The sequence below is a fragment of the Pygoscelis adeliae genome, unplaced genomic scaffold, assembly GCF_000699105.1.
Source record: "Pygoscelis adeliae isolate BGI_AS28 unplaced genomic scaffold, ASM69910v1 Scaffold74, whole genome shotgun sequence".
NCBI classification, from domain to species: domain Eukaryota; kingdom Metazoa; phylum Chordata; class Aves; order Sphenisciformes; family Spheniscidae; genus Pygoscelis; species Pygoscelis adeliae.
The window spans coordinates 2,035,214-2,048,493 of NW_008824665.1; the positions used below are offsets into that span (position 1 = coordinate 2,035,214).

Here is a 13,280-nt window from a genome sequence, read left to right on the forward strand (position 1 = left end):
TCCTGCAAAATAGAAACCAGCAACCCTCCTAGAGGTATTCCCCTCTGTCATTGGCAAATTTGAAGTGCTGGGGTAAAAAATTGTCAGAAATATTTCTTTCAGCCAGACCTCACCGTGCTTATGCTGAAGCAGTCTATTCCATGACTGCACAAACTCTTGTTGACTGTTCTATTAGTATAGATCAGCTTTGCTGTCACTTCATGACTCCAGTCTCTCTGGATGCTGTGATTCAGATGATCAAACTGAGCTTCAGCTGGAGGATGACTCAGAAACCAGTCCATGTATTTGCATATCTTACAGCTGAGAGTCCAGGCAGGGGCGGGTCTTACAAGGAATTGAAAGCAAGTTGTGAGAACTCAAAAGTTTTGAGTCTTACTTAGCTGCAATACTCCTTTCTGACAAGGCAAGGTACTCCCAAAGCAATGTCTGGGGTTAGAGGATGGAGAGAAGACAGAAGGTACAGGACGGCTGCTGCCTCTGGTACCCCATTTTCCTCTCAGGGTTACCTCTGGGATGGCAACAGTAAGACAGAGGAGGCTGAAAACCGTCAGAAGCTGACAACATCTGAAGAGGAGCAAAGCAGCCAAGCATCAGTCTACCAACAACAGCAAGAGCAGCAGTAAGTAGCAAGGAGCCTGGCTGAGATGGTGGTGTGTGTAGTGGGTGCCTGTTCTCCACCTTACTCAAGGTATGCACCTTCGAAGGCAGAAATACTTTATAGAGGGACTGGGCACACCAGCAGCTTGTCCTCATCCTTTCAGAGCCACCTGCGGTCAGCGTGAAGCCTACCTATGAATGACACTTCTTACATGGGACCTGAGTTGTTCTGGCAGGCTTCGTGATGGCATGGCTTACACCTCATGCGATAGCAGTAGCCGGTTCTGTACATTTGATATTGCCATACGTAGTGTTGGTTTCTTGGCATCTTTTTTCAAAGTGAAACTTCAAATCTGGTTCTAGCTCCCTGTTTTCTATCTCCTAATATTTCACCTTGGAAAGTCTAAAAATACTTCCTTTGGCTTAAGAGATGGATATAGGCTGCATTCCAGCACTGATCTGAATGCAGTCCAGGACACAGAACAGCTTCTAGCAACTTCATGCTGACAAAAGTAAAGCCAAAGCTTCAGCCCTCAATTTTATTTTAGGCTTTATTGGGATCTATGCTCAGTCCATCTCTGATTTTCCAGTGACAATTATACAAGATAGCTTGTATAAGCTCTAGCTTGCAGATATAATAGAGAATAGAAACGGACAGTAGTGTGTATGTATTTTATGGACATGTGCTTAACACATTTATGCTTAGCTGACCAGAAGTAATTGTTTATAGTTTTTTTCCCAAAAATGTGCTTTTTCTGAGCTGTTATTAACAGTGCAGGTAATGCTATTATTATTATTATTATTATGTGCTGAGTTTGCTTAGTTTGCCTTTTTTTTCCCCTCCTTTCAAAGTGCCGCTGCCCGAAACTGAAGGCTGTTTCAGTTTCCTTTCCGATCTTTCTGGATGAAGAAGGTGGAGCCACGCTGTGGAAGAGGTGGCAGGCTACTGATCACAAGCAGCAGTCAGCAGCTTTCCATTGTAACCCATGAATGCTTGCCTGCTAGGTAGTAATGATGCAAGGACTTATTAAGAGCTGGGTAGCTTTGAAATCTGTCAACGCTTTAACAACTGACTTTCAGGAGAGCAACCAACCATTCCAGAGTTACAGTCTATGTTTATTTTCTGCCATTTCCAAACATGAAAGACCCTCTGTCTTGCCTGCCCTGACATTGGCATATATCCACAGTACAGTGCGAGCAGCCCTAGTTAGCTTACATATTTGTGCTATGTGCATTTTTTTGCCCCTTTTTTTTTTGGGGGGGGGGATAGTGGGAGTTTTCTCATTGGTATAACTGTCTTAGTCTGGATTTAGTCTGGGATACAAACTCCCTGGTATAGGTTAGGTAAATACTGAATCAGTTGGTTAGCCTGAGCTCCCCGCAGAATTTAAGGCTAGAGCAAATATATTCACACAGATTCTGACCAGACGATGGGATCCCCCCTAAAACTAGGTAAGCTTTTGGGGAAGAATAATTTAAAACCCTTTTTCATCTTTATATGATGCTTGCAGAGGGAAAGCTGTTGTGCATCTACTGCAAGGACTGTGTGTGCGCTTAGTATTTTTTGCTATGTGATACGAAAGATTCTTTCTGTGTCTTCATAAAACCGTAACAAAGAATTCATTCCTAAACCTGGAGTGTACAAATTGAAGTCTGCATTAGTATGTAGGTAGTGAGAAGAAGGAATGAGGGAAAGGCAGGTTCAAAGAGAAACTACATAATATGAGTGGGAAACAAAAAAAGAAGTGAACAAGACTGGAGTTTGCTCCCTTCCCTCGAGGAGGGGGGTGCTAGCAGTCAGTTTGAAGGAGATGAAGATGCTTAAACTGCAATTTCCTTAACTAACCCAGATTAAAGTGGTAGATGGTATCCGAAATACGGAAGCAGACAAGGGGAGATCTTTATTCTTGAAACAAAAATTAGCTAATTCATTCATTATTATCTTTGTTCTGTTATCTCAAGTTATGTTTCAAGAAAGATCTCAGATTAAAATATCATTTTAGCAGTGATAAAGCTGACTCAGACTTTTAGCCATCAATCCTTTTGAACGTGATCTTTAAAACTAAAATATTAGGACACCCTCAGAATAGTCCAGGTTTTCAGGCTCTAGGATAACCAAGGGTTGAACAGAGCAGAGAGCTGTCAGTAGAAGTAAAAATGCACAGACTAGCAATAACGTAGAAGGCTTTCAGGAATATGTGTAGCAGAGGGAACATGAGGGGCCCAAGTAGCATACCTCTGCCAAGGAGTGGCTCTAGTCCAACTTGTGTGCTGCTTGCTATTTTCTGGAAACAGCCAGGATATGGTTTTGCTGCCAGCAAAGCAGGAATTGGAGTCTCTGTTGAAGCTTCTGTGCGCATGTCTGTTGTTTCCATGCAAACTATCAGTCTCAGGCTGTGCTTCAGAGCAATTGGGAGTGGGAAAACACCTTAGCAGCATCTTAGGGTGAGATCAGGTGGCCTTTCATATACACTGGACACATGAAATATGTGTGGGACATGGCATGTTGTAGTCTCGTCCACTAGTCAGTATTCAAATATGACTATTAAAAAGTACAAGGTGGGCAACTGGTGTTAGAGTGTAATTTTTCTCTTGCTTTGGAAAAGCCCTTATATGATATGTGAGGCTGAGAAGTGATAATAAAATGGTCCTAAGTTAAGAAGAATACTTGTTCAAATGCAAAATTGAAACAAAACTTTGCACATCCCCCTCCGGTTATATATATAGGATGTGGTTTCAGGCCATGGAGAAAAAATCACCAGGATGACAAGTGCTTGAAACTACTTATAATAATAAGCTTGCATTTAAGTTACTTCACTTTGTCTGCTAGGTGCCATGAAATTAACTTGTAGAAAGTGAATTCCCAAATTGCCCCTGTTCATGTCTATTCAGAAACAAAAGTCTGTACAGAAGAAAAGGTGGAGGAAAGTGGGGAAATTAGAGGCTGAACTAGATAGCTAGTGCCTGAAAAAGAAAATGCTGCCCCCAGTCAGCAGTCTGTCCTTGGCGCCTTTAAAGCTGGCAAGAATAATATTGGTTCTGGTAAAATCCATTAAAAAAAATCAAATTCAAAATAATAAAATCTGAAGATGTATTGTAGCATAGCTGGTAACAGTCCCTCATCATTTTGTGTGAAAGGAGAGCAGAGTTACTAGAATGCTTGACTCGCAAAATTGTATTCTTTGACTGCCGGAGCCAAATCCATCAGGGCTTTCTTTCTTTCCTTTTTCAATCTTCATCCTGAATTAAAAGAAAAAAAATATGTCTATAGTGTTGTAAGACCTCTCAATCTTTTGCTAATAGAGTGTACTTAGCAGTTCTGAAAATCTTATTTCCTTTCACGATCTGAAATTTCTTTTTAAAAACACCTAATTAGTCTATGAAACTGGAGACGGATGCTTAGCAAAATGCTTGTTTTGCCCACTGCCCTGCCACTGGTGGGAGTGCTAGAAGGGTAGTTTGAATTATGGACAATCTGTTTGGAGTTGAACTCTGCATTTACTGCACAGGAGAAATCTCCCAACTCTCTTATCTTTCAGGCTGATGGATTAATCTTTACAGCCCAGTGGGGCGATTCAGAGATGCCCGACTTCGATGTGGTCAGTAGCCATCCTTTTCTCCAGCCAAGTGTTTGGTGGCTGAGTCCATGTAAAAGGATAACTATGCAGTAAGATTTCTGTTGGTCTGGATGATGGGGATTGCTGTCTTCCTCATAATGTGTGTGTGGGGGGAAGGAAGTCCTTTTAACTACAGTGTTAGAAGGCTTTCTTGGAAGAGCTTGATTTGCACAAGCCCCAACATGTTTGCTTGATGAGGGGCTGTGGGGAGACGATGAATAAGGAACATATGGGAGGATACTGTGTTTGGGCAGGGACAATAAAAGGACAACAAATACTGTGGTGGAGAGGAGGAGGAAATAGATTGTTGAAAAGAAAGTGGAGGAAGCAGAGATGAACATGCCACTAGTTTAGGTCTTAATCTTCATGTGCATCTAACCTGCTTAGCTCTCCAGGCATGCTGGCAAGCCTGACTTGCAACACACGGACACCTCTGCGGGGGGTAGCACGGCTCAGCACTGGTGTTGCCAAGCCCAGTGCCTGGCCTGCCCACATATGGATGCTCTGCGCTCCTCACGGCTAGTGATTACCAGGTCTCCAGCTGGCTCTGGCGTGCTCACTGCATCCCTGGCACTGTGCTGTGCTGAGGTAACTGTGCTGCTTTGGGACCTGGGGACAGCATAAACATGGCTGCATCTGACTTCATAGACTTTGTTGGGTCTGATGTTAGTCTACCACACTGCCACAGCGAACTCTCTCCCGTTGGTGTAGTCTGCCCACCAGCATATGCTGACTAATGGCACGTTAGCATTTTCAGGGAAGAGGGAAAGCTGTGCTGTGAGCCGAGTTTGGGCTTAGAGCTATCCCTTGGCTCCCTGATTTGATCCATCACTGTGACAATTTCATTGGAGCTTTAGAGGGTGGTTAAGATCGTCTTCCAGCACCGATGTGTTTACTGCAGCAAGCGGGGTGCTGGTTGAAGCACCTGCCGTTCTTTCCACTGTGCTATCGCATGCTGAGCCCGAAGCAAGCTGCTGAATCCAAGCCCCATATTAACTCTTGGAAATTCAGTTCTGAGTTTCAGTTTTACTCTTTGGACCAAATTTTAACTTCAGGAATTTCCCTATAAGCTTGTGGGTACCGGAGGATTGAGATTTGGGTGCCAACAGCAGAACCGCAAGACTGTTGCTTTCCTGCTTGTTTCTGACTCATACCTTCTCCTGGGCCTCTCTCCGCTGCTGTTTTCCTTCTCACTCTTCCCCCATGCAAGTTCACTTCTGCAGGATTTAACTCTTTTTTAAGAGTTCTTTGTTTTAACGTGAGGCCTCACTAAGGCAAAGATGTTGGCCATTTTAATGAAAGCTTTAGCTAACCAGAGGGACCAGATACAGAAGTGAGTTACCCCGGCTTAATAAGCTTCCAGACATCAGCTGATCTGTGGTAATTGAGTGCACTCCTAGCCTGTGGCAAACACAGGACAAAATCCATGAACGCAGACTTTTGATGATAAACGTTTTCTGCTAATGCAGTTTATTTTCTGCCTCTTGTGTCAAGAGCACACACACAGCTAGGATGAGTCGGGCAGCGTGTAATGTTAAGCTCCAGTAATTCACTTTTGTCTCTGAGCTGTGAACTGGTAAGATGCTGCTGCTGATAAAGATGGAAAGCCAGAGCCCCAAAGCTGCACGAAGGGTTTGTACGCCCTCCCAGAGCTCTGCTTATGGCACCACCGTGGCACAGAGCATATTGCTCGACTGAGGTTTAGAACTGTGGCTGTCAGTTATCGTTAGCATCTGGCTGTATGTGCATTGCGAAATAGGGATACCAACAGGACAGTTGTTGTCTGCTCGCTGGGATTTGGCGTCTTGTAGCCCTCTGATTTGGCAGCTTCCATGGTGCTTAGCAGCATATGGCTGCTCCATCAGGCATGGGAGCCTTGGTGAAAATAATACTTTGTGGTGGCGTGGACTTGACTGCTCTTAAAACAATTCCTGATAATTGAATGCAAAGTTCAGCTTAGCGTATCTTTGGAGGAGATTCAACAACTGTCTTTGGCAGTTTTGTCCCTTTTCTCTTTTAAATTCAGTCTTAACATATTATTTAATACAGTATTTCACCTATATCTTCCCTCGAGTCCTTCCTCCAGAGTGAACCTGCCCAGGTCTTTTTCCCAAGTTTTAGTCATTTGTGTTGCTCTCCAACTACACTCTCCCTGGTTTCTGTCTCTTACAGAGAGCACGTTGCCCAACAGAGCAAACTATTTAGCTTTCAGCTTTGTGGCATTCATGTACCGATGCACCCGCAGTATATAACAGTGGAACTGGAAATAGTTTATAACAGCCATTACTTTTGTAACTCTTTAAACTATTTCACACTTCATTTGGAAAGCTCCCCAGTGGTAGATGGCTGGAGCGGGCTTGAGGAAAAACTGAAGGGCACAGCTCTGCAAAAGACATTATTGGTGAACAGCAGTTCTCATGTGGTTTTTCAATTTTAGAAATAAACTATTTTATACAAACCTGAAAGAAAGTAGAACAAAGGGTTTCTATGGTCTGTACCCTGAAAGCATTGAAAAAGTGTCCTTGAGTGGTGCTAGTTAGATAAGTAGAGTTACACACAGGGTTCAGAATGTAAGATTGCAGACATGGTGTTCTCTGTGTTGCTGATCACTCAAACTGTAAACTATCTTTGCAGATTTTCTGTGACTGTATTGCATGTATCTCCTGATTGAAATGTTTCTATACCTATTTATAGATAGTTATATAGGTGTTTATCTTCCCACTACTGTGGTATTTGATGTCTATCTGTTTGAAAAATCATATGAGGTTGCTTTCTGTTTTTATTTCAATACAGATACATTCTCTTATTGGGTTATAACTTTCTTACTCTCGTTAATATCTGTTCAGTCTGTGTAATTACTCAATACATTCCCATTTTCTTTGGAGAAAATAAACCAAAAGAAGTCTCATCAAGATCAATACGATCTATAAAGGTAGAAGACAGTTTGTTTCTTTTTTGAAGAGCTATAACCTGGGTAAGAAGTTCTCCCCCATTCCCCCAGTGACTTCTGTATTTTTATTTATAAAACAGCCTGTGTATGAACTTGAGAGAAATATGACCTTAATATCTGAAACAGCCAAGAAAAACTACTAAAAAAAATTCTTGAAACTGATAAACTGTACAGCAGCTTGTCAAAGGCAGTTTGGGATAAATTGTAAATGCTACTACTCAGTCAAATAAAGAAAAATCTGAAAAACCATCACTGATGGGGAATGTTATGCCATAAGCAAAAGTTTTATTTATAAAAAAGCCAAAAAGTACTGTTGTGGTTTAACCTCAGTCAGCAACTGAGCACCACGCAGCCACTCGCTCACTCCTCCCCCTGCCCCGGTGGGATGGGGGAGAGAATCGAAAGAGCACAAGTGAGGAAAACTCATAGGTTGAGATAAAAACAGTTTAATAATGGGAATAAAATAATAATAACAATAATAATAATGTAATAATAGTAATAATACACAAAGCAAGTGATGCACAGTGCAATTGCTCACCACCCGCCGACCGATTATAAATAAATTTATAGGTTTATAAATCTTACCTCAAAGATAGGCTTAAGTCATATAACAATAAGAATCACTGTTAGGGAACGTGAAAAGTTAAATTCTTTATCATCTTTTCTGGTTGTGGATTTTGAAGTACTTCGTATATTGTTATAAAGTACAAAAAGTCTGCACATCACTGATAGCTTCAAATCTTCACATTTCCTTAATTGCTACCCAGGTAAGTAGGATAATTTGCTCCAGACTTATGGCTACTGTTGCAACTCAGAAACTGACTGGAATATTAAATTGACAGGCTGTAGAGGGTTTTATAGGCTTTACTGGATCAGAGGTTTTTTCTGAACAAAGAAATGACACGCAATATCCTGCAAACTGGCTAAAACACAAGGTGAAAGCTGGTGGTGGGTTTTTGCATTAACTTTCTCTCCTTCAAAGAAATCTCAAGCAAATGAGGGATGCTAGGTGTAGATTTTAATTTTAGCGTTAGAGCTGGTAGGGCAGATGGTGTCTCTCAGGCAACAGCTCATCTGGCTCCTCTCCTGCTGTGGGCTTGAAAAGCAAGGACCAGTTCGTACCCTGACTTTCACCCACCCCACAAGAAGTTTACCATGTGCTTGCTCTTCTTACACCCTGATCCCAGTACCCAAAGCTACACGCTTACAGATCTATGTTTCCAGAGACCAAGGTGAACACTATAAAATTAGATAAACTCACTAATGCTCTTTTTTTTTTGTTAACTTGGACTAAAGCAAAGTATAAGCACTAGGTAAAAAACAACCAGAAGTTGGTATCCTGTTCTCCCTTTTGCTCCCCAACTCGAGACTTGGCATCCTCATTTTATTTTAACTTTGCCTTTATTTCAATGACATGGAAACCAAATTGGCCTTTAAGAAAGCACTCTTTTAACCACAATGACTCTTACGCTGCTCTTTGGAAAACAGAACAGAGCTTTCCCTGGCGGTAAGTGTAGTGTCACCTCCACCCCTTTCGTGAACTGATTGATCTTTGCTGTACTACATGTGCCATCCTTCTGAGCTCCTGGATAATGACCATGGTCAGGTGTCAGAAGAGTGGCCCCCACCTGGCCTCCCGGACTCTGAGCCTTCCAGCCAAAAAGCAGGAGCAGATGAAGGAAATGGTTCGTGGCATAAGGGCTAGATTTGATATCGTGATTTCTCATACATGTGCAGACACGCAGAGGTCAATGCTTGCTTTTTAATTTGACTCCTAATTTAAAAAAAACAACCAACCAAACACTGTTTGAAGTCATCAAAGTACATCTGATGATATAAAAACTCTTCTGCCCTCTAGTGCTGTGAAGCAGTGGGATTTCTTGAGACACACCGATGTTTTTTGAGGAGAAAAATACGTAGCCTTGCAACTCACAATTCCAGCCATTTTTTTCACTGACAAAGGGAGGGGAGTGTAAAAGGTACTTAATAATTTTTGTGTATGAACTTGAGAGAAATATGACCTTAATATCTGAAACAGCCAAGAAAAACTACTAAAAAAAATTCTTGAAACTGATAAACTGTACAGCGGCTCGTCAAAGGCAGTTTGGGATAAACTGTAAATGCTACTACTCAGTCAAATAAAGAAAAATCTGAAAAACCATCACTGATGGGGAATGTTATGCCATAAGCAAGATGGGTTGTCAAAACTTCTTTTAAGTAACTGTTGCAGTTGTGCCACAAATGCCGGAGGGGCATTGATGCTCTCTTAGCTTATGCCCTTGAGGGTCTCGGGTTCGGTGGAGAGGTGAAGAACAGTCTCACAGGCACCAGACTATGCTGGCAGGAAGGGAAAAGATCATATTAAATGGCACCATTAAAGCTCGCAGCTCTATCTTTACTAGTTTAATCTCATAAATTAATCCACATCCTCCTAGAATAAGTCTTCAAAGAGAAAGAGGTAATTGGATATAAATACTTTCCTTCCCAAACCCTGAATTACAGTGATATGGCAGCAGGCAGCTTTTTGCACTTCGATCTTTTTGCGTGATTTTCATTCCCCTTTTTAGCCTTAGTCTCGGGCCTCATTCTCTCATTACTTTTCCACAGCCAACTGTGATCTCTCTGCTTCCTAGCTTGTCCTCTAGGCACCCCGTGTGGCCCTTTCTTCTTTTAAGAGGCTCAGCCTTTGCCCCTCATTATTCTTTGTTTTCTGCTCTTCTCCTTGGGCCTTCCCCGCGATGAAGTCAGATGAAATATTTGTGCCCATGTGTGCAGATAAAACCCTGCCGAATGCTGCGGAGGGATGTGAGCTTACTCTGATAACGTGGAGCCAACTGCTGCTTAGTGCATTTCTGGTAAACCTGCACCCCTATGGCTTAACTTCTGCTGAGCGGGAGCAGTGTAGACTCGCACCCACACAATACACCGTGTCGATAAAGCCCTTTGTTTTCTCCAAGTCGAACTGACATGTTTTCATCACTCTTTTGATCACCTCAAGTCTCTAATACACTCTGAACCCTGTCCTGCCTCTTTGCTGTCACGTTAGATTGATACATCCTTGAGACAGCAACTGCATTTTGAATTAAGTCTAGCAAAACAGGGCCTTTGTCCTGATTCAGTGAGTCGCACCTTAGGCATGACAGCAAGATATATATGCCCAAGGAATTCCTGGTGCCTGACAAACACAAGGCTGACAAGGAAACTGAGGCTCGGGCTGAGAGCAAGTCACCTGGGTTCATCACAAACAGTATGATTTTGCGCGCTCCTTGGACAACTTTTGGGCGGACTGCCTAAATCTAAGAGGTGCTTGGTGCCCTTGAGGTATGGGGTGGGACTGCCAGCCCCGGTGCTCTTCCCAGTAAACAATGGTCTTCCTCTGTGTTTGAACAAGCTGTGGAAGTAGTTGTCTACCACGTGGAACTGTTTGATTCAAGGAAGTGATTTGATTTGATTTGATTTGATTTGATTTGATTTGATTTGATTTGAAATGGCTGAGATTTGAGGTCAGCAGTCTAGAGTGAGACTTAAATAAGAAAGGTGAAGATTATGCTAAAAGTGTCTGAAAATGTTATCCTTGGTATTTGCAGCAAATTCCAAATATAACAAGTATTTCTAGAGTATTTACCAAAAATTCCTGAAGAGCTGAATCAAATACCAGTTTTGATATGTAGTTGTTTGCTACAACAGCAGAAAACTGACCTTGCTGATGAAGGAAACCCCTTCCAGTCCTGTTTTTCTGTAGACAGGAAAAATAAGAGAGTGTTCTCTTTCATTTTAGCATCAACCCTTATGTCTTGATAACTCCAAACAAAACCAGAAGAAACCAGTTGCAGCAAAGTAAGTTGAGTTGTCTAATATGGTAATACATTATTTCTACTTGAATAAGTTTAGGGTTTTGTGTGCTTTATCACCCTTGCAACTTTTATCCTAATTTTTACAATGCTTTTATATGTGCAATTGTGACAGTAAAGTCAGTGCTATGAGCATTCTCCATCATTGTGTGGGCTTTTCTTAAGATTAACTTCTCATCTGGCTAAACTTCATGCGGAATAAGTCTTGTTCAGGAAAAGGTTTTTGGTAATTTCAGTGCTGGAGCTATTCTAGCTGGCTTCTATAAGACTCAGCTGGAATTAGCTCTATCCCACTTCTACAGGATTGAATTCTGATTAGAGAACCCAACTTTGAACACTCTCTGGGTTAGGGGAAGGAAGAAGAAAAATGTAGGTAAGAAATATTTTTTAAAGTACTCTCATGTGGAGACTAAAGCAACTAGAACCACTGTTGGTTCTTGAATCTCCGTTTAAGGATTGTAGGTGGATCTTTTAATGAAGATGGGAAAGATCATTTTAGATGGAAAATATCTTCACTTTTGCTTGGCTTCATGTCTTGCTGGTGAAAGTAGCTAAGCAGGAACACCCTGAGCCTCTACCAGAAATATTAGGCATGTATTAAAAAGCTTTAATTGATGAAAGTTACAACAAAAGAGCCATGAAATAAATTCTGCATGCAGAGGTGACCAAGCACTGCAGTCCTGCACTCCTGGCTGTTTATTTGTGCAAGATATGAAAGCTGAAGGAGTGTCAGTCAGCACTCCTCATGTTTTGAGCCCTCAAGGAAACAGTGCAATAAAAACATTTCTTCTCAAACATTGTGAGTTTGGCTGAAATGCTTCACCAGCAGGCTGCTGTAGGGTTGGGTTACCTTTGGTTGCGAGAAAGAAAATGGACTTCTGAACCAAACCATAATCTTCTGGAAGGAGGAATAAAAGCAGATCATCTTAGAGCTGACTCTGACGCGAACAGCAAAGGTGCTGCTGCTCTAACAAAGATCTGCTTTCACTTTATGCCACCAGCATGCAAAGTCTGAAGCATGCCAAGTACTTCGGCCTTGGATGCTGGCAAAAATAGGGCCTCACCGAATCCAGTCTCTACCTAAGTGCTTGTTTTAAAGGTGAAATAACAAGCTGGTATCTCTTTTGGGCCTCTTTAGAGACTTGCCCAGGAACTGGCTTTATCATGTTAGAGGAGAGCTGGTGTTAGCATCTGTTAGCCATAGCCTACCATTAGAAAATATGGTTCATGTTGGGTTTAGTAAGAGTCAATTGAGCTCTTAGAGCAACTGAGGTACTACTCTAAAACACAGCTCCTCTTTCCATAGGCTTTGTGTGCCTTCCTATTGAAAGGAATGGGTTTTTTTCTCTGTCAGTTGATTTGAGAGAGCAGTTTAATCAACCGGCCACCCTAGAGCATATGGCTGGTGCCCCTGGCTGTATTGACTAGACTTCCACTGACTACACTGGGAGCTTGCCACCCATCTCACATGTGGACACCTATGTGGAAGTGTCTTAAACTGAAGCTGAATCATGCATTCCTCCTGTTTTTATCTAGGAAGCATGTGGTTAGGAGGGAAAATTACTTATACTTCATTTCCCTGCTGGGGAGCGTTACACCACAAGCATTTCCCTACCTGCAGCAATAACATCTTAATATCTTAATTGTAACAACTTCTGCTTTACCTGTAGGACTAAATACTGTGGCATTTACCTACAGGTTCCCAGGGGTTAAAAAGAAGTCTATTAGCAGTCCCTTAGCTGTTTTTTGTTTTGCTTTTGAGGTTGAGTCCGAGGGTTTACTCACCATACAGTCTCATGTTAGGCAAAATGTTTGCCTTGTCAGCTGATCATTGCAGTGACTGTGTAACCTCCTGAGGGTTATCTGCACCTCTTGAGAACAAGTTTGTCTGTTCTTGGATGGGTCTTCAGGGTTGCATACAATTAATGATACTGCCTGCTTTTTAGTACTGCCTCTAACGTCCCTATATTTGTTTCTTTTTGTACCTGCTCAGTTGCTAAGAAAGAGCTAGATGACCTGGAGCAGTGGAAGGAGGACCACAGGCCAGGGCCAATTAAGTTGGTTCCACAGAGACTGGGTAAGACATGTAAATCAACTATTATGAATTGCAAAATTGTATTTTCCAGGACATAAGACATTTTTCACTTTTTCTCACATGCTACCTATTAAAGAGATTCAGTGTCAATAAGGGCTTACATGAGCCTACTGTATGTGCTCTGTGCTTCTTGATGGTCATGGCAATGAAGATGTTTCTGAAACAAAACA

At 42.0% G+C, this 13,280-nt stretch overlaps 1 protein-coding gene across 1 annotated transcript in view; it reads left to right on the forward strand.

Annotated features, from left to right (window-relative positions):
• The first annotated feature begins 381 nt into the window (after positions 1-381).
• The window catches only part of EPSTI1 (epithelial stromal interaction 1 (breast)), a 49,010-nt gene continuing 36,111 nt past the window's right edge, over positions 382-13,280 (forward strand). The window contains exons 1-3 of the mRNA XM_009322836.1: positions 382-619; positions 10,943-11,001; positions 13,009-13,092. Coding sequence (XP_009321111.1) covers positions 423-619; positions 10,943-11,001; positions 13,009-13,092 — 340 coding nt within the window. The 5' untranslated portion in view covers positions 382-422. The remainder of the gene's footprint in view (positions 620-10,942; positions 11,002-13,008; positions 13,093-13,280) is intronic.